The sequence below is a fragment of the Oryx dammah genome, unplaced genomic scaffold, assembly GCF_014754425.2.
Source record: "Oryx dammah isolate SB20612 unplaced genomic scaffold, SCBI_Odam_1.1 HiC_scaffold_18, whole genome shotgun sequence".
Taxonomy (NCBI): domain Eukaryota; kingdom Metazoa; phylum Chordata; class Mammalia; order Artiodactyla; family Bovidae; genus Oryx; species Oryx dammah.
In genome coordinates, this window is record NW_024070202.1 from 45,152,857 (window position 1) to 45,175,254 (window position 22,398).

Genomic DNA, 22,398 nt, shown 5'->3' on the forward strand with positions numbered 1-22,398 from the left:
AAATCACAACACTTTCTGAACAAAAATTCTGGTGCTGTTTCCACCTTTTTGAAAACTTGTTTTTTTGTGTGTGTGATAATGTAGCAATATTATTTGCTTTATTTCATAACAACAACAGTATCCTCCTAATTTACACAGTATATCTACTGAAAAAAGTGAATTAAGGAAGGTTTAATATTGACTTTAACAGTCTGCTCTATAAAACCCCCCAAAACAGAGTATTTTCTTTAATCCATATAGACTGGTTTATATTATTAAGTGGGTAAAACATACTAGCACTTGGTCCTAATATTCTTGTACTTAATAAACCCTATATATATATAATATATATATAAACATATATATTTAAGATATATATACACATATATATATTTAAGATTCTGTCCAAAGGACTTATTTACTGGGAGTCCCAAAGAACATGGTTATAAATTATTAGTCTCACTCTTAAATTGGCTCTGGATGCATGACCTGGAATGAGGTACATGCTTTCTTCAGGTGCTCTAACTTTACCTTTAGAGTGTGAGTCAAGTAGCAGTTTGGCCCAGAGTATCCCGGATCACAGATGCACTGTTCCTTTAAGCAATCTCCATGGCCTCTGCAGTTGTCCAAGCATTCAGGGCCCAGGTAGAAATTGTCAATTGCCCACTGCATATCTGAGTGCTTCTGGTAGAACCGAAACCTTACTGGACTATTGGCGACACAAGAGCAAAGGAGTGAAGAACAAAAGTTAACTTTATTCAGGCCCATATTCCTGCATGTACATTCAGTATTCAAGAGAAAAAACATGTAAATCATTCTGACAAGATGAAATGGGTTAATAAAAGCTGTTTTTGGACCATCATTATCTTTCTATTTCTAGTAATGTAAGTTTAAAGCCAGTTGAACTTACATTTTAAAATATGTGAGTAAACTTGTAAAACAAAATGAAAATACAGTGGAACCTCTATGTCAAACAAAAGGAACATTTTAAAACACAAATCTGTAACTATCAAAAATCAACTTATGAACTAGAGTCCAGTGGCTGCAATGCAATTTAGATTAACTGTATTTCTGAAATTGTACAGAAGGTAAATAACTCCTTTGACAATGCCTCGTCAGCATACACACGGCCTTCAGGTGGTTGGGAAAAGGCAGCTTCTGAATCCCCTAAAGATAATCAATATTCTCAGAGTAACTATGCTAATTGGAAAATAATTTTGAAGGGTTATATTAAAGGAAAATTTCCCTGAGATTTTAATTTTATCATTGCTCTTCTCTGTCCTCTGGGGAAAATAGAAGTGTCATAATTAACCTTCTATTAACATATCCCACCCTTTGTTGGTGGAAAGAGTTCAAAGTACATGAGGGAACATCCTGGGAAGATATAAACATTCTGTATCTTGTTTCTGGTGGTTACATGGATTATACAAGGCAAAGAAATCGTGAGGAACAATCAAAATGTGTTCATTTTACTGACTGTAAATTATATGCCTCATTATAAAAAAAGTGAGAACAAGAGGTGGAAATGAAGCAATGAGGGTATGGTGGCTCTCCAGCAGCCACTTCAGCCCAGATGAGTCATATGAGAATCATAATATAATTTTCCTAACTGTTGATGGAGTAAGGAATGAACATTCTTGAACTAATTTGTACCAATGAGATGCAAAGAGGTACTTGCTCCAGCTTTGCTGGAAACAAAAGCAACCCTCTTTCTCTTCCATTGGACACAGGTAAGGATGCACTGTGGTCCAGCTTTCTGGGAGACATCTATGTTCACCAAGGAAACTAGTCTGAAGACTGAGTGTGACATCCATGTGTGGACAGTGGAGCAAAGAATAAGAGTAAGAGAGTAAGAAATAATAATGTCTTTGAAGACACTGTTGACCTTGTCAACCAACCAATCCTACAGTCCACTTAGCTTTGGATTTTTTTCATTATACAGATAATATATTTTACTTTCAATTGAGCCAAATGTAATTTTAATTTGAATGGGATTTTCTGTTACCTGCAGCTGAAAGTATACTGATTGTTGTCTAGCATGTTAACTGACTAAGCCTTTTAGATTTGTTTCAGAAAACTGTGAGTGATCATGCAGTAGACAATTTCTATGGGACTTTTTTGCCTTGTCTAAGTACCTTATTCAAAGGCTCTATGTGTTCTTGTCATATATCTCAAATCTGTTTCACAAAAGGTTCTTCATTTAGCCAGAAACTGTGACATATGGTGGAAGCATAACTATCATTTTCTTTAATGTATCTTTTCCCCTAATTTTACAGTTGAAGGGAATTTTTTTTGTAATTGCCTAAATTAACTTATCCACATACTTTTCAGAAAACAGTTTAATCATCTTGGCTCACTACTGTCTAGGCTAATTACTTTCAACTGCAGGTGCAGAACATAATACTTTGATAAGAAAAAATATGAAACCTACAAATTACATTTGTACAAACAGCATGGAGAATTAGGATTTGTACAAGTATTAAGAGCATGATAAGTTAGGTTTTCTCTTGGCTCCATCTATCATGGATTGACAAGGGACCAATGTGGAAAGCACAATTTACAAGGTCCATAAGGTAACATATACATTTTCAATTGGCTCCAGGGCCATCACTATGGAAAATGGAAGAGCTTGTCAGGGCCTATCTTGACAAGTCTGAGGATTACATCTTGAGGTCTCCTTAAATTAGTTCATCATGGAGGTCACTAATGAGTAAACTTTAGAGTTAGGGAGGAAGAGAGCATTTTACTGACAATTACACAGTACTTTCAGTCTGACCACAGTGTCTAAATCCACTTCTGAATGCTAAGAACCAGGGTTTAATTTTCTACTTACTTTCCAACTAAGCTTTCAGGAAGTGGGTAGGTGATCCTTTTCCATCCTTTAGTTGGAAAGAATACAGATGGTTGAGAAACGCTTCCAGAGCATTTTGCATCTGCAGGTAAGCACTGAGGAACCAGATAATTCCAGCTCACACCAAAGTCTGTAGAGTACTGAACATGAATTTGATTCTGGGTGACTTTTTCAGACACTTTACATCCAACAGAGATCTAATAAACAGAGAGATGCAAGGTTATTAAGATTATTGAGGTGTTAAAGTATTAAAACCATATTGCATGCTCTAAGGACTTGGTAGTAAGAAAGCTGCTGATTATTTGACAGACACGGCAACACATCCGTTTCTTTTCAGGTTCATTATTTGCTGAGCTGATGTATGGTGGAGTTGACATGGTTGCCCTAGGTGACAAATTATAGAAAGTGCCAAATATATTGTGCAGGGAGTTTGGAGAGAAGCTGAAAGCTGTGCTCCTGCAATAGCTGGCAGATTGCCTTGGAAGGCCTGGGCTTACTCTTACAAATTGTTGTTTGTTGTGCTAATGGTCTGGCACTTCTGTTTGGCAGAAGTAACAGCTTTACCAAGTTTACTGTTTTGTTATACAATTTATGACTCTCAATAAATCACTTTCAACTGCAAGTAAGATGCAGTGAAGTAATTACAGAGGGTATTTTTGATAAGACACAGCATTCTTTGTTGATGGAGACAGTCATAATGCAACATTTGTTGCTAATACAGTGGGAATGAGGTAGACAGAATAAGTTGGTTGACATAAGATCTTAGCTAAAATTATGTTGGCATTGATGCTAATCATGCCTTTGTTTTCTATAATTTTCTTTCTCCAGAAACACTGAAATATTTTTATTAAAAAAGTAGATATAGCCACAGTCTTCTCTTAAAGGAAAAGAATGCCTATGTCATATAATGATTTAAACTCAGGGAACTGAAATCAGTTTTCTACATTTTCTTATCAATATTTTTTCTATTAATATTTAATCTCAGAAGCACATTAAATCTTATTTAAGTTCATCTTAGGGCTTCCTTGGTAGCTCAACTGGTAAAGAAGCCACTTGTAATACAGGCAACCCCACTTCAATTCCTGGGTCTGGAAGATCCCCTGGAGAAGGGATAGGCTGCCCACTCCAGTATTCTTGGGCTTCCCTGGTGGCTCAGATGATAAAGAATCTGCCTGTAATGCTGGAGACCTGGGTTTGATCCCTGGGTTGGGAAGATCCCTTGGAGGAGGGCATGACAACGTACTCCAGTATTCTTGTCTGGAGAATCCCCATGGACAGAGGAGCCTGGCAGGCTACAGTCCATGGGGTCACAAAGAGTTGGACACAACTGAGTGTGTCCAAGCACACACACAGAACAAGTTCACCTTGAAATAGTTCAAAAATAAAATACTTTTAATCATTAAGTTATATATACTTGGGATGTATATTAATATTAAATTTTGTTAATAGTTTTCAACGTATGTATTAAGTCAATAAAAGAATGTATGATCATTGTCTCTACAATTTAAAAAAAATTTTTATATTACTGGCATATGGCTATTTATATATTTAAGGTCATGGTGCTTGTGATTTCTATCACATCTCCTTTCAGCTCACCTATCTGGTCTGTAAAGAAGACAGATGGGTCTTGAAGAATTACAGTGGATTGCTGTACACTGGACTTCCTAGGTGGCCCTAGTGGCAAAGAACCCACCTGCCAATGCAGGAGACATAAGAGATGCAGGTTTGATCCCTGGGTTGGGAAGGTCACCTGGAGAAGGAGGGATAATGGCAGCCCATTCCACTATTCTTGCCTGGAAAACCCCATGGACAGAGGAGCCTGGTGGGGTTGCAAAGAGTCGGACGTGATTGAAGTGACTTAGCACACACACATAGTTAAGGTTATAACATTTTCACCTTGAATTGCATGATCCAGCCTTCAGTGGGGGTCAGGTCGTGGGTCACCGCATATACTTCTCTTCCATCGTGACTGCCACAAATCATGACACCATCAGGGGAGTCACAGAATCTTTCTACTGTACAGTCATCATGGAATAGCCAGTGCTCATTTACTTAAAAAAAAAGGAAAACAAAAATTTTATGACAGATTTATGGCAAACATAAAGCAAATTTTTACTTTAGGTAAGATTGATAATTATTTTAAGTAGTACTCTCTCTTATTACATACCATCTACAGATAAAACACTAATATAAAAGCACATCATTTTAGGAACATAGATACTGAGAGACTGAGATATATCAAGTGTCCAGTACTAGTTTGTTTTCATTTGTAACACATACAATACATTCTTTTTTTTCTAAACTAGTTAAGTCTACATTTAGGAAAAAAGAATGCATTTTATGTGTTACAAATGAAAAACAAAGGGAAATGTACATCCATTTGTTTTTCTGATAGGTGTTTAACTTTTTGGGTCAAATCTAAAGAAAGAGGAAGATTTTTAGTAACGTGATAGAGAAGTGAGTTAGCTATTTATACTCAAATTTTGGTAGTGTCTCCTGGGCAATGAAAAAAACTGTAACAGCCAAACTCTTATAACCAGAGAGTAGAACAGTAGAAGGGGCAAAGGGGACTTGTCAGTCAAAGGGCACAAAGTTTCAGTAATGCAAGGTGAATAAGTTCTGGAAATCTATTGTACAACATGGGGGCAATAGTTAACAATTCCGTATTGTGTACTTAAAAATTTACTAAGAGAGATATTAATGTTAAGTACTCTTACCAAAATAGAAAAATTAATATTAAAAAAGAGGATGGGCAGGAGGAAACTTTGAAAAGATGATTGATAAATTTATGGCCTTTATTGTGATGGTTTCATAGGTATATACATAAATCCAAATTCATCAAGTTGTATACATTAAATACCTACAGCTTTTTGTACATCAATTATACCTCAATAAAGTGATTTTTAAAAAAGCTTCTAAGAGTCTAACAAAAATTTAAGCAGCAAGATTATGACTTGATCAGTGCAGAGTAATCCTATTGTGCTTCTCTCTCAAACACACATGCACACACACACACACACACACACATGCACACCACACATTCATGTCCCTCACAATTTGCTTTCTCTTTTGGAAGGGATGCTTTAACTTCATGATTTTACCCCAGAAAGGTTAGAAATTGAACATATCTATACATTTCATCTAATTCTTGATACATTTTGATTTCATAGGCCCAACTTTTTTCTGGCAGTTTCCTGGTTAGCTCCAGCATTCACAGTGAAGATAAACAGGTACAACTGGAAGCTTGGGTTACTGTGCAAAGAGTTGGATGGCCTCAGAAGAGAAGAGACCAAACAGTTTAATTGGAATCCAGCCTTCACCAGTGTTGTGTTCTTTTAATTTTGTCTGAGCTTAACATATGCCTGTAGAACAAGCATATTTATCTCCAGCACTCAAATGGCTACCATAATGCGATCACCTGTTAGTTTTCACTCCATTGGATTAGGAGTTACATTTAGTCCTACAGCAGAGGTATAGGACTCAAAAATCAAAAGGCACAGAAATCTGAATTCCAATAACAATATCCTGAGTTTCTCTTGTATATATTTTATTATATACTAGAATGCTGCAATCTTGAAAAAGGGCTTACATTAATCAACTAACACCAATCTCTCTGCAGTGTCATAAACTACTTCTGTAAGTAGATATTACACTCTCTAGGAGCACTGTCTTTGCAAGACAAGCACGAGCTTAATTGTACATCACAAATTAGTCTAAAATAAAAATCAGTATTTACAGTACTTGAAAAAACATGTATTTGCTTTTATTCATACAGAAGTTGCACTTAAATTATTCTCTGATCATAAACTCACTTATGTAAAGCATTACTTAGGGAAAACAAATGAGTAATTTAGCAAAATTCCAAATCAGATTTATATAAGTCTACTCAATAATTTTCTTGAAAGAGTTAGACTACTTGATAGTGGTGAAGAACATTTCAAGCTTTTTCAATTTAAAAGGGTGATTTTCATTAAATATTTGCAATTATATCACGGTCTATGTGAAATACTAATCAATGAATTAATAAGAATAATCTAAAAATTCAATGTTAAGATGATAAAATTATAATGGAATACTATATAGCTATTAAAATTATATTTTCAAAGAAACTTAAGGACAAGAGGAAATGATAAGGATTTAATTCTAAATGAAACAAGCAGGCTACAAAATATAAATAAGATTCTAATTTAGTTTAAAATATGATTATATAAAGGCACAGAAAAAAGACGCTAAAAAAATTGAAATATTGAAGATGGTTATCCTCTGGGTGATTTTCATTTTCATGATTTTCTGTGTTTTCTTAATTTCACACTTTGAACATGTATTGCTTTTACATTAAAACATTAATAATTAGGTATTTTAAGTTACTAAAATTCCCCACATTTCAACTGTCTTCAGCATAGATTTCATTGCTCTGGAAGGTTCTTATCAGTCTCATTACTGCAAAATACATCCAGATCCTTCTTTCTGCGTAAGATTCTAATGCAGATTTGGGTATGGCATAATCTCACTGTCTGATGAATCTATAGTGGTATAGTCTATCTCTTCCATAAGACTTGCAGTATTGATACAATACATGTAATTAAACATTACTACTTTAGCTGAAGATACCATTTCAGGTTTTATGCAGTAAAACCAAATATGTGGCATCACAAAGTCACATACTTAATATAATATACCACTTTAAAAAAGGGACCAGAATAATGTGATGAAATGAAAACAAGTCATTAAAAATAAGAAAAGCATGGAGAGATCCTTGACAGTACACCAGGACCACTGCAATACTCCTATTAAGAATGAAGAGTAACAAGAATGACCCTGGATATTTCTGAAACATGACATGCCATCACAAATGCATGTACAGCTAAACAAAATCCTTGTCCTTGGAGAGTAAAACAAACATGCAAAAAATGCTGGCTTTCTAACCAAAATAAAAAGCAAGAAATGTAGAAACAAAAATTTTTTCAAAGAAAATTACCCTATTAGTAAAACTACAGAATGCTATTTATTAAAACAAGCTTGCTGGCTTGAAAGAAAGAAAAGGTTTTGTCACAATGTAAAACCAAGAAGTTGGAGAGAGGACATGGGAACTGTTTCTGTAACTACTTGAGAATGTATAAAAGTTCTACATTCCATTTTTTGGAAAAGATCAAAATGGATTTTCATTTAACATCAATGAAAATTTACCTGCAGTTTTGTCCTCCATAAACATGTCGAAAGCAATTCTCCCTACAGGGCCGGCATCTGCAGGCGAGCGCTCATGCTGGGGCACTGGGGCACTGCTGAAGGTGTCCAGCATGACAGTCCTCTGGTCGGCAGAGCCCGAAATGAGGACGTTGTCAATGGCCCAGTCGTTCTGGTCCAGGCCATCGTGTCTTGGCTGCCACCAGCGGAAGCGAGTAGCAATCTCTTTAGCATCAGGAGGGAGAAGGATATTCACGAATCTGAAGAATAAATGATGGTGAGGGTGGGGAAAAGTGTCAAATGTCTCATGGGAGAAAAGGATGTGCATCCAGACATAAGACATTACACATCACTTAGGAGATGAGGAGAGGACTTTAGCTAAAATAATTTTTAAAAATCATGATAAATTGTCTTGATTTTATGGTCTTGTGTGTGTGTGTGCTAAGTTGCTTTGGTAGTGTCTGACTCTGTGACCTCATGGACCATAGCCCGCCAGGCTTCTCTGTCCATGGGATTCTCCAGGCAAGAATACTGGAGTGGGTTGCTATGCTGTCCTGCAAGGGATCTTCCCAACCCAGGGATCAAACATGCATCTCTTAAGTCAATATTGGTTTATGTCTACCAAAGTGCATATACCCTATGCCTCCTGATCTGAAGGATGCCTAGGCAAACAGAAAACTGCAGAGTTCACCCTGGAGGTAAAGCAGCCCACCTGTCAATGCAGGAGAAGCAAGAGGCGGCGGTAGTCTCATCTTTTTAATCCATGCCAGTCTAACTCCCTTTACAGTCCAAGGCTGCCTCTTAGTATTAGCACTACAAGACAGGGCCAACAAGCCTCAGTTCATCCTGGGAAGAACCTTTAAGCCAAGAGCTTCAAAATGACCCCTTGGTTTTCGTCTTTTACACTGAAGAGGTTTAGTTATTTTAGTTTTGCTTACACAGTATCTCCTTGTTGATTCTTTTACCCCTTTTTCTCTCTTTAGTCTTCCTTCAAGTATAATGACCGGAACAGTAGGTAGTATTCTAGATGGTAGTATTCTAGAATTCTAGTATTGTAGATCAATCAAAATCTATTCAAGGCTACAATGTTGTTAGTTGAATTTCTTTCTAGTACTTGGAATTTAAATACATTTTTTAGGTCATGTCCATCATTTTGCATACCCTTTGGGTTACAACAGCTCAGTGGAGCTTGATTCTAGGGAAGGAAAGTGTAGACTGTGAATCTTAGACCCTCACCTGTGTAGTAACCAGCAGTTTGGAGACTATGAGTTTTTGAAAGTGAAAGTGAAGTTGCTCAGTCGTGTCCGACTATTTGTGACTCCATGGACTGTAGCCTACCAGGCTCCTCTATCCATGGGATTTTCCAGGCAATAGTACTGGAGTGGATTGCCATTTCCTTCTCCAGGGGATTTTCCCGACCCAGCGTTCGAACCTGGGTCTCCCGCATTGTAGACAGATGCTTTACCGTCTGAGCCACCAGGGAAGTCCTATGAGTCTTTAGGTAAATAATCTTTTTCGAAGCTCATTTTCTCATGCATCTCAGTTTTGAAGCTCACGTGTGCCCTTCTCTTTCCTCTTTTTTTTGTATGCTCACCTTGTAGGATCTTTTTATAATTTTTATCTACTAAATTGGCATGTTTAATTAAAATTTTAGAAAGTAGTAAGTAATATCAGAAATCTATCCATTCCTGGAAGGACATACAATCACACAGCTTTACCCAGAACAATGACTTTCTTCTCATTTTTCTTTCCTGAAAAATCCTTGACCACATTTTAAAAACCTTTGGAGTGGAAATTTATCTAAGGCTGCTGAAAGTATAAATAAATTATGACCACTATTCCTCCTTGGTGAATTTGCTTCTCCTTCAGAGAACTAAAGTGGATTTGAAAGTTATGCTTTTACCCTATAGAAACATAACTTCTCTCTGTATATTATGTTGTTTAAGTGTTCAGAAGCTCGTACATGAAACACATTATAACTTTCTTCATAAATAGTTTACTTGGCTCATCTACCATCTTCTACTAATAGGTGAGCACAGTTTTTTTGCACTATTACAATGTGTACCACTTAGTTTCATTTGGAATCCTTTATTGGTGTCCAACTTTAATGTATGTGTAGGATTTAAAATGTTTGTTTATGGCAGAGACTACTGGCATTTCCTCAATTGCCATATTCCCATTCTCCCTTCATGTTAGGAACCCATCTTCTTAGGGAGGCAAATAGTCACCCAGAATAAAGATAACATGTCCAGATTCCCTTGCATCTGGGTGTGTCGCTGTGACAAAGTTCTGGCTATTGGAATGTGAAAGGAAGTGTAGGTAAGTGTTAGAAAGTGTCTTTAAAGAGAGACAGCACACTGCTCTGGCCCCATCCTTTTGCCTGCGAGCTGGAATGTGGGTTCTTTTGGACCATGATGTGTAGGTCAAGTGTAGAGTGTGGCAGAAGTACCAGCTCACAGGAACCTGGGTCTCTAGTAATGGTGAAGCCACTGGGGCAGCTCTGGGCAGCTTCCTTCTGGATCTAACTTATATTAAGAGAAGGAAAAAAAACTTCCAAGTTATTTTAGGTTTTCTGTAATTCACAGCTGAACCTGTTCTTGACTGATACATTGAATTTCAATGATCATTTACAAGATTCTTGATTACTTTTATTTTACCTAATTTTTAGCTAGTATCTGGCTTGCCATGCACTGAGGGATTATCTATGTTTCTCATTTTATTCTGTCTCTTATTTGGGCCACAATCATTCCTCCTCTCCCTTTTCTTCCCATCTCCTCTTTCATCTTTCCTGCAACCTTCTCTTTCTCTCCTCTCTCATCCTTCTCTTCCATATTCTTCTCCTCCTACTACTTTATTAAATGTTCTTTTCTTTTTTACAAACCTTTTGGCTTTTCTAATTGGTCACACTGTATTTTTAAAATGACAGATACATTGTGTTTATTCAGAATTTTTCAGTAAGAAATGTAAAAATAGACTCTAGGCTTCTTAAGGATATTTACATTTTATTGTGTTTATCTTGGAGAAGGCAATGTGTTTATTTTCTATCCTCCAAGTCCCTAAAATGGAGTGAACACTATGGGAACAAACAAACCGGTTTTTTGTTTCTATTTTCCCAAAATGTTGTTGAACTTAATTATATATTCATTAATTTATATGGTTTTTTGTAGTGGGTCTATTCATTTCTGGCATTGTGATTGTGTATTTATCTATTTGAAAATTTACAAACTAGTTGTTCTTGAAATAAAAAAACCCAAACCAGTTGTTTATCCAGCTCAGAAACCTTATCCTCAAGTTTGTCTCAGAGGCATCCTCTAGTGGTGGTGAGTGTGGTTCAGGTCTCCCTGTGGTCCCTGTGACAGACTGATGGCAGGTCTTATCAAGCAATGTTGCTCAACGTACTAGTTATTGGAGATAAAACAGAATACAAACCCAGGTTTACTGTACTGGTCATAGAAGATTTCCATTAGTAGGTTCCAGGTAATGCCTCCATTGACAGAGTATTCTAAAAGAACACCTTGGTTACGGTTGTTTGGTGTGATCAGGCATCCATACATGAAGTAAAACTGGATAAACTCAGCATTTGTGAGGTTTAGATCCACGGTGACCAATAGCCGACTGCAGCCCTAAGAAGCAGAATGCAATGATACGGTGATAAGGAATTGTCATGACAGGTTCCAGGTGTTCTCTGGCTTCCATCCTTTCTTTTGTAATACAGCTCACACAGTACTGAAGTAATGATTTTCTTATAATTTCTCCTACTATACTAGCTTCTAGTATGGCCTCTAGCGCACAGTAGATACACAGAAAACATATGCTGAATTTTGAAATTTTAGTATTGGAACTTACAAAGGGCAATGTATTCTAAGGAGATTCTCTTTTGTTTTTTTCTAGGCAATAGGAGAGCTGGAATTAAAGTAATTATTCTATATTTTTCTTAAACTATTTCTAGTTATTTATAGGTATCTGTTAGATTTTTAAAAAGGCATTGGCTATTAATAAAATAGTGCATTGAGATGACTATTTTAATATGAAATTTTAAAATGATGTCCAAAAATACAACTTAATTATAATTAGCAATACTAGTTGTAAGCTTTTTAAACTTTTACAGTTGATTTTAATATTTTCTATATTAATTCATTAACATAGATAAGTAGTTATTTCTTATTAATAGGTGAAACTATGAGGAAAACTAGGTATCAGAGTTCTATCGAAGTTAATACTAAAGAAGAAAGAGTATTGTGAACATTGCATTCTTAACCACTGTTGATGATTATAAAAATTCTGTATGCTGTATGTTCTGTTGCTACTCTTGGCCTAAAATACTAGTACACTTCATTGGCACAAATGCAAACTCTAAGGTAGGGCGTGGTAGGGAAACAAATAACTGACAGTGAATTTGCAATTTTTAAAAATTAAATTTACCTATGAAAGGTATTTAATCATACTACTGGAGAAATTCTACTTTTAAACAAGTCATCTTTGGCAGCAGTGCAGAATGATTATAAAATTTCTCAAAGCAATTTTCTAACATTGCTGCTATCATTCACAAAATAATCTGCTATAAATACAAATGTCTAGAAATTACTAACAGTTATTCTTGCTTGGGTAAGTTATATAAGGGGTTAATTATTGTTAATAAATTCAGGAAACACCAAAGCTCATTTTCCAGATTTTTGGCTTGTTAAATCCCAAATCTGTTGCAAGCTCAGGAATTTTCAATTAGAACATCATCCAGATGGAAGACCCTCACACATTGTGCAAGCTCTCTGTCCCAGGGTGGAAATTCATTTAAATCCTTTTTTGTTTTTTAAAATGTCCACTTAAATATACCTATACTGACACCACCCTGCATAGTTAAATTGTCAAAACTGATTTTTGACAGGAAAATGTTGAAAATGATTAGCATTTTCTGATTTGTAGAAAGTTGTGAGTTCACATCAGGTTTGTGCATTTAGAGTTTCTAACTCTGCATCTTGATTTGTTGATCAAACTTCAAAAGAGAGTCAGTTTTGGGAGGGGGAGGAACTCAGAGGATGCAGAAATGAATAAACAGCAACCAAACACTGACCCCACTGAAATGAAGAGCCATTCCTGAAGCCACAGCTCCACACACCGTACTTAATTTCCCTCCATTCACAGTCAGCCAGTTCTGGTTAGATGGGGCCCGATTGAAGTTGTCTTTGAGTTGAGTTGGAAGAGAGGTCTCAGGCTCATCACAGTACAGGCCACCCCACTGCTCGTCACAGCTGGGAGTGGAGAAAGAGAAAAGTCAGCATCAAACATAGGCCCTGTAAGTGTGCTCTCAAATCAGGCCAACTCCTTTTCCTAGTCCAAGATGATGAAAGATTAGTTATCTTTACAGAATTTGCCGTAATTCAGCTGCTCTCCTTAACAGTGCTTTAGGTTAGAAATAAGCAGTGTATTAACTGCCTCTGCTGCTGCTGCTGCTGCTGCTGCTGCTGCTGCTGCTGCTGCTAAGTCACTTCAGTCATGTCCGACTCTGTGCGACCCCATAGATGGCAGCCCACCAGGTTCCCCTGTCCCTGGGATTCTCCAGGCAAGAACACTGGAGTGGGTTGCCATTTCCTTCTCCAATGCATGAAAGTGAAAAGTGAAAGTGAAGTAGCTTTAGTCGTGTCCGACTCTGTGCAACCCCATAGACGGCAGCCCACCAGGCTCCTCCGTCCATGGGATTTTCCAGGCAAGAGTACTGGAGTGGGGTGCCACTGCCTTCTCAGTAACTGTCTCTAGGCTTTCCTAAATTAGTGACTTGGGCTTATAGGTGGAAAGAAAGAAGCAACCTGAAAGAATTTACTAAAGCCCAGTCCCTACATGATACAGCTCTAGATGGCTGATAAGCAATTGCAGATACCAAACTAACCTGGTTGGTCCTAATAATTTATGAAATCAGGCTTTTTAACAGAGACTTTGGGCCAATCAGGAATTCAAGAGGCCAGGTTCCAAATAGCAAAGGGCACTTTGGATAGCATCTGCCATCTCTGACCACAGGATTGAATTCTCTGTTCAATGTGGGAAGAAATATGAATATAGGACTGGGAAGTTCTGGGGTTGCAGAGGTTGATATGGGCTAGAATCATTAATCAAAAGAAAGACTTCCCAGGTGTGCAGAGATTAATGGAGAAGGGAAGTGTGAATTCTTTATCAGGATCTTCATTCATACTATCCCATCTAACAGTAGAGTCTCTGAAAATAAAGCACACACACACACACACACACACACACACACACACACTTTGTTTAGATCCTTCCAAAGACGCTAAGACTCTATAAGAGTAAAATCCCAGGTCTCTCCATGAAATACTCCTGGCAAATTGATCAGGTATTTATATACTTTCTTATGCAAATAACATAGAATACCATTCAAACCACAAGTAATGCACATCATTTCATATACATTCAGACCTAAGTGAGAAAAATACTTTTGATGTATTATTTTCAGTTAGAATATGCTGAACTCTTGAACCTCCTTTAATATTTTTTCTCAAGGCTCAGGTGTATCACAAAAACACAGAAGAAAATAAAACACAGTCAATTATAACTCAGCCTTCTCCTTAAAAGACAGCCATTGTTCAGTTCCTAATCTCTAACCAAGAATGAAGATTCTATAGCCATAAACTTCATAGTTAGCTCAATGTCAGATTTCAGGAAAAATATATATAACTTAAGGCAGTTTGGGAGTGATTCAAAAACCAGTTTCAGAAAAATCTGGCTGGAATGTGAGTCAGGGACTTTCTACAGAAGAAAGAAAAAAACCTACTTACACACAGTTTCCTTGGATGCACCTTCCATGGCCACTGCACATATCTATGCAGCCATCCCCGATATAGACATTATCTATTGCCCACGTCTGCTGCTTGTCAAAAGGAGCTGGCTGATGCCAACGGAAACGAGTGGCTTGGGACCTTTGAAGAGAAATAAAATTATAATGAAGGATGTGGTGGACAAAAGAACGTGTTCTGATATGTTCGAACAAGTGCATGGAGGAATGTAACACAAGTGTATGTATACCCTCGCCTGTGTTCTGAGGAAAGTGTTGGTAATGGCAGTGTTCTTTGCCCAACTTTGATTAATAAACCAAGCCAAACTGAACTACAATAGCTTGAGAATACATTTTGGGCCAATGATATTTCCGAGCCTTGTAAAACCAGATTAGAACAGAAACTAAAACTAATGCTAAAACCAGTAGCCTCAGGGAGCCAGTGAGCCCTGAATTTTGGGTGGAAACCACTGTGAAGAGATACCAGGTCTGCTGCTAACTTATATTTGCATTTTAGGAAAAGATGTTTGTCCTTAAGCAGCCACAAGCCCTCTGCATTTGACTTGGGGAGAGGGTTTCAACTCCCCATGCTACCAAAGATTAGATGCTTTTGTGCAGGGGGCACACTGATAGGCCTCACATAACATTTTGGAGGAATTTGCACAATGAGAGCCTTAGGAAGACACTGGGGGTGTCAGAAGAATCAATGAAACCCTAGATAACTAGACAGACAAAAGAGAAGGCAGTAAGATCAGACTTACTTTATAATGATTTAAATGCAATATAAATAAAACCCAAACAGAGATTCTCCCACTACATAAGCAGAAATTTATTTGCTCACTTGCATAACTTGGGAGGAGTGTCTTGTTCAGAAACACAAATAAACTTATGTGTTTAGAGACACTAGATGGCAGTAAAATCCAAACAATGCCTGAGGCTCAAGTGACCTTGAACATTCAAAGAGCATGGGGGAAATAATTAGCCAAAGCAACTTTTGTTTCATGGATTCATATATTTTTGTCATTAAGAGATATGTTAACCACGTGACTGAAAGATATCTGTTTTAGGCAGGACCAAATACCAAATAACAAGAATTTAAAATTTTCTAATTGAACTCATATATATTAAATTTGGGCTTTCCAGGTGGTGCTAGTGGTAAAGAACCTCCTGACAATATAGGAGACGCAAGAGACATGGGTTCAATCCCTGGGTATGAAAGAGCCCCTGGAGAAGGGCATGGCAACCCACTCCACTATTCTTGCCTGGAGAATCCCCATGAACAGAGAAGCCTGCCAGGCTTCAGTCCATGGGGGTCACATAGAGTTGGACACGACTGAGCAACTTTGCACATATTAAGTTTAGAAAATAGAAAAGAAACAGAACTCAAATCTTCACTCTGAAAATCAATCATTCAGTTAGATATTTCTTTACTGAGCATCTACGCACTCATTTCTTCACAACCTATTTCGCCAGCTCCCATCTGTTCCTCTCAGCAGAGGAAAGTCGACTTAAAACCCTCCTGTCACTTCTTATTGCATTTAACTTCAACTGCAAGCTCCTCCTTGGTACACGAGGCTCTGCCTGAGCTGAGCCGTCTCCTTTACCCCGCTAGCCTCGCTATTTAATTCTGGAGCCTTGCTCATCCTCTCAGCTCACAAGGCTCCCCAAACTCTTGCCTCCCTTCCACCGGCATGTTTTTCTTTTGTCTCTGCCCGGTTAATCCTTGTATCCTTTAAGTCTTAGAGAAAACGTCAGGTCCTCATAGAGAAATATTCTTTCAGAGTCCTTTAAAAATTACATTTCTTCCATAGCAAAAAGTTCTTTTCCTTTCATAGTATTTATAACAATTGTGGTGATATAGTTATTTGCCATATGGTCAAAGCTATGGTTTTCCAGTAGTTATGTATGGATGTAAGAGTTGGACCGCAAAGAAGGCTGAGGGCCGAGGAATCTGATGCTTTGAAACTGTTGTGTTGGAGAAGACTCTTGAGAGTCCCTTGGACTGCTAGGAGATCAAACCAGTCAATTCTAAAGGAAGTCAACCCTGGATATTCATGGAAGGACTGATGCTGAACTGAAGTTCCAATACTTTGGCCACCTGATGTGAAGAGCCAACTCATTGGAAAAGACTCTGAAGCTGGGAAAGATAGAAGGTGGGAAGAGAAGGGGATGACAGAGCACTAGATAGTTAGATGGCATCACTGACTCAATAGACAAGAGTTCAAGCAAGCTCCGGGGGTTGGTGATGGACAGGAAGCCTGATGTGCTGCAGTCCATTGGGTCACAAAGAGTTGGACACAGCTAAGTGACCGAACAGCAACATTCCATTGTGTGTGTGTGTATACCACATCTTGTTTATCCACTCATCTGTCAAGGGGCATTTAGTTTGCTTCCGTGTCTTGGTTATTGTAATAGTGCTACAATGCAGTGTGTGTATCTTTCTGAGTTGGAGTTTTCATCTTTTCCAGATATATGCCCAGCAGTAGGATAGGTGGATGATACAGTATCTCTATTTTTAGTTTTTTAAGGCATCTCCAAACTGTTTTCCATAGTGGCTGTACCAATTTACATTCCTACTAAGAGTATAGGAGGGCTCCCTTATCTCCACACCCTCTTCAGTATTTATTATTTGTAGACATGATGATGGACATTTTGACTAGCCTATCACCTTTTATCATAGCTCTTCTCACCTTTTATTAAAAGTGCCTACTTATGCATTATTTCCTCTTCTGTTTTCCTTATTTATCAGTTTATTGTTGGTGACTACTATAGATGGGGCTTCATGCACACTTACTGAGAGAATGTTAAATTGGTAGCAATAAAGGTGGCCAGGAAAATTTGAATAGAAGTCTTGAGAGTGGATGGGCAGGAGCTAGGGGTCAGTGGTGGAGGGGGCAGTGATTTGATGACTGCTAAAGTGAGGGAGATCTTCCTAAGAGTTAGGAGATGGCAGAGCTGCGTAGCATGTGGTGGTTTTCTGATCACTCACTGGCCGTGCTGATCACAGTCCAGGTAGCCACTTAAGAGACCTACAGAAGATTTAAGAGCCAGCTGCACTGTTTGGGTTGATAGCTTTCATGGGGACTTCTGATCATGACACTTTCAATTTGTACAATTTTGCAGCATTCCACAGAAAAGGAAACAGTAAAATATTATGCATAGATTGTGTGAAAATCAGAGTTGGTCAATGAAAGTCAAGATAAATAAGGGCTCTAATCTATATTCCCTGGTGGCTCAGACGGTAAAGTGTCTTCCTACAATGCAGGAGACCGGGGTTCAATCCCTGGGTTGGGAAGATCTCTTGGAGAAGGAAATGGCAACCCACTCCAGTATTCTTGCCTGGAAAATCCCATGGATGGAGGAGCCTGGTAGGCTACAGTCCATGGGGTCGCAAAGAGTCGGACACGACTGAGCAACTTCACTTTCACTTTAATCTATATTCTGGTCCTAGTAAATTCTATGCTAAGTTATTGTATGGTGAATAACTTAATACATGTAAAAAGGGGGTTTATTAGATGATTTCTAGGGTTCCCATCTCAAATGTGATGATTTTATATTCTTGGAAATAACTGTATCTGCCCTGTAAAACGAGCACACACACTGTCCAATATAGTCTTATAAGAAAAGGCAACACTTTTACTAAGGGATGAATTGGAAGGTAAGTAGAAAATGAAAGTCTGAAAGTTGAACTTCCAGAACTTCTTATTGTCTTGTCACAGTTTCACTATGTAAAGGGGCCAAATCACTTATGTTTACATGCTGATACTTCCCTGTCTGTAAAACTAGGAAAATGCTACTTTCCACCTCACAATGGTGTTGTGAACATTAATTAGTTCATGTTTATCAAGACTTGAAAGTGTCTTGGTGAAGTCCCTTGGCAGGTGTCATCATTTATTCTGAAGCTTCTTATAATGATAGTCACCATTGGCTGCTGCTCCTGGAGTTGTGGGGAAAATGGCCCCAGAGCAGATTTCTCCTTTTTCCACATCCTTGAAAGGCCTCTTTTCTGAATTTATATAATTTCCTCTCCATTTACATCACATAGTAGGTGCTCCATAAGTGTTGCATAATAATTAAACATCCATTGCTAAGCAGTTAAAATGTTATCGTCAATAGTATGGTTTCCATCATTGCTCTTCCAAGGAAACTTTTCCCACACTGTCTACACACCTTTTAATGAATTTTGATATTTACTTCAGGGTCTTTTATATCTGCTCTTTTCTTCAAAATGGCTATGTCTGCTTATGAAGTCCTGATGAGACTTCACCATCATCATGAAAAAAAGTTCTTTGATAGAAACAATACATAATTTTTAATAAGCTTTGTCACTCTTCCCTGATGTTTTCTTTACTTTCAGAGATACATAAAATATTTAAGACTAGAAAATATAGCCAATCCTCCAATTCTACTAATGATGATGTTAAAGCACAGTGCCCTAAGTCATACTGATTTACTCACAAAACTGAGACAAGGCAAGGATCTATCGGTTCATTATTATTCTGTATTCTCAATACGCAAACCCTTCAAAACTCTATCTCAACCTGTACAAAATAATCTTATTCCTACCATTATCCCTAAAATGTAACAGTTTTTTATTTGTGGACAGCTGTGCCTGCCTATTGCTGCTATATATACACACAAGTCTATCCTGATTTCTGCTATTCAATGTCAGAGTTGAAACCTTTGGCACTCTGAGATTGAGTTAGAGGCTCTACAGTGTCTGTCTTATTTCAAAACGTGTCCCATATTTGCCTTGCTAGTCAAGACCTTTTCTTTCTATTGGGCATAAAATTTCCTCCATGACTCTATTTCTCTGTGTTAGACAAAAGTGGAGAAAACTCCAAAGAAGATACATAAATGGCCGATAAATGCATGAAAAGACGTGAAACATTAGTCATCAAGTGCACAGGAGCTTAAGCCATGTCCAGCTCTTTGCAACCCTATGGACTGTAGCTCTCCAGGCTCCTCTGTCCATGGGGATTCTCCAGGCAAGAATACGGGAGTGGGTGGCCATGCCCTCCTCTAGGGGATCTTCCCCACTCAGGGAATAAACTGGTGTGTCTCTTATGTCTCCTGCATTGGCAGGTGGGTTCTTTACCACTAGTGTCACCTGCCAAATGCAAATTCAAACCACAGTTAGATATAACTTTCTGAAGCTTATATCTCATGCCTCCTTTCTACAGCCTACTTGTATCTGTAGGTCATGGGCTGTGATGGTTCAGTTGAGGCTGAGCTGAGCCAACCCATGCCTCTTCCCAGGTGTACACCTATGAGTGGATTTACTAGTTCATATGGTAACTCTGTATTTGATATTTTGAGGTGAATAGTCATCCTATGATGACTGTGATAAAAACATGGAAGTAACAAGTGTTGGCAAGGAAGTGAATAAATGTGAACCCTCATATGCTCCTCCTAGATGCTGTGGGAAAACAGGTTATCAGTTTCTCAAAATGTTGAATACAGAGTTATCATATGATCTAGTAATTCCACTCATAGGCATACACCTGGGAAGAAGCATGGTCAGCTCAACTTAGCCTCAACTGAACCATCACAGCCCATGACCAACAGGTACAAGTAGGGTCTAGAAAGGAGGCATGAACTTTGGTACGAGGTGTGTGAATAAATTATCTGTGAAGGGCTCTAAAGGTGTGTGTCATGTCACAGGGTGCACAAAGACTCTGCTTTGAGGGAGACCCTGATGAAAAAGACACTGAACTATGAACAAAAAAAGGAAGTCAAGCACACTTTGGAGTGGAAAGGAGAGGATGACTCTTAGAAAGGCTGTCTTGTATGACTGTCTCATCTCACAGGTGTGAGGACTGCCAGTCAAGAGGGAGTATACTATACTATATTATACTATAAGCACGTGTGAGTGTGAAGGCACTTCAGTTGTGTCTGACTCTTTGTGCTCTTAATGACTGTAGCCCACCTGGCTTCTCTGTCCATGGGATTTCCCAGGCAAGAATACTAGAGTGGGTTGCCATTTCCTCCTCCAGGCGATCTTCCCCACCCAGGGATTGAACCCGTGTCTCCTGCGGCTCCTGCACTGGAAGGTGGATTCTTTTTTTTTTTTTAATTTTTATTTTTTTATGGAAGGTGGATTATTTATTACTGAGCCACCTAGGGAGCCTGCACCATCCTTCAGATATGAGAAAGTTCCTACAACTTACAAAATAACTTCATGGAGAATGACATACATTTGTTAAAACAATTAAAACGCATATATAGCATACGTACAGAGCATATAGCCATACAGCATAGAGCCAAACCTTAGATTCTCAGAACTTTGGCAGCAAATCTGACAAGTGATAAACCTTAGAGGGAATTCAAAATTTTTGGAAGTAGCTTTGCTCTCTGTAGTAGTGGAATGGAAATAGATTTAATTTGTCTTAACCTAATGTCCAATGAAACCACAATCGCAGAAAACTAACCAATCTAATCACATGGACCACAGCCTTCTCTAACTCAATGAAACTAAGCCATGCCGTATAGGGCCACCCAAGATGGACAGGTCATGGTGGAGAGTTCTGACAAAACATGGTCCATTAGAGAAAGGAATGGCAAACCACTTCAGTATTCTTGCCTTGAGAACCCCATGAACAGTATGAAAAGGTAAAAAGATAGGGCACTGAAAGATGAACTCCCCAGGTCGGCAGGTGCCCAATATGCTACTGGAGATCAGTGGAGAAACAACTCCAGAAAGAATGAAGAGACAGAGCTGAAGCAAAAACAATACCTAGTTGTGGATGTGCTTGGTGATAGAAGCAAGGTCTGATGCTGTAAAGAGCAATATTGCATAGGAACCTGGAATGTTAGGTCCATGAATCAAGGCAAATTGGAAGCGGTCAAACAGGAGACGGCAAGAGTGAACATCGACATTCTAGGAATCAGCAAACTAAAATGGCCTGGAATAGGTGAATTTAACTCAGATGACCATTATATCTACTACTGTGAGCAAGAATCCCTGAGAAGAAATGGAGTAGCCATCATAGTCAACAAAAGAGTCTGAAATGCAATACTTGGATGCAATCTCAAAAATGACAGAATGATCTCTGTTCATTTTCAAGGCAAACCATTCAATATCACAGTAATCCAAGTCTATGACCCAACCAGTAATGCTGAAGAAGCTGAAGTTGAACAGTTCTACAAAGACCTGCAAGACCTTTTAGAACCAATACCCAAAAAAGATGTCCTTTTCATTATAGAGGACTAGAATGTAAAAGTAGGAAGTCAAGAAACACCTGGAGTAACAGGCAAATTTGGCCTTGGAATACAGAATGAAGCAGGGCAAAGGCTAATAGAGTTTTGCTAAGAGAATGCACTGGTCATAGCAAACACCATCTTCCAACAACACAAGAGAAGACTGTATACATGGACATCACCAAATGGCCAACACCAAAATCAGACTGAGTATATTCTTTGCAGCCAAAGATGGAGAAGATCTATACAATCAGCAAAAACAAGACCAGGAGCTGACTATGGCTGAGATCATGAACTTCTCATTGCCAAATTCAGACTTAAATTGAAGAAAGTAGGGAAAACCACTAGACCATTCAGGTATGACCTAAATCAAATCCCTTATGATTATACAGTGGAAGTGAGAAAT

The 22,398-nt window shown here is 38.2% G+C and overlaps 1 protein-coding gene across 1 annotated transcript in view; it reads right to left on the minus strand.

Moving 5' to 3' along the window:
- The window catches only part of RELN (reelin), a 557,548-nt gene that overhangs the window by 32,593 nt on the left and 502,557 nt on the right, over positions 1 to 22,398 (minus strand). Inside the window, exons 47-53 of the mRNA XM_040260785.1 lie at positions 14,797 to 14,937; positions 13,083 to 13,260; positions 11,444 to 11,637; positions 8,018 to 8,274; positions 4,727 to 4,881; positions 2,813 to 3,027; positions 511 to 688 (exon numbers count right to left, since the gene is read on the minus strand). Of these exons, the coding sequence (XP_040116719.1) occupies positions 511 to 688; positions 2,813 to 3,027; positions 4,727 to 4,881; positions 8,018 to 8,274; positions 11,444 to 11,637; positions 13,083 to 13,260; positions 14,797 to 14,937 (1,318 nt within the window). The remainder of the gene's footprint in view (positions 1 to 510; positions 689 to 2,812; positions 3,028 to 4,726; positions 4,882 to 8,017; positions 8,275 to 11,443; positions 11,638 to 13,082; positions 13,261 to 14,796; positions 14,938 to 22,398) is intronic.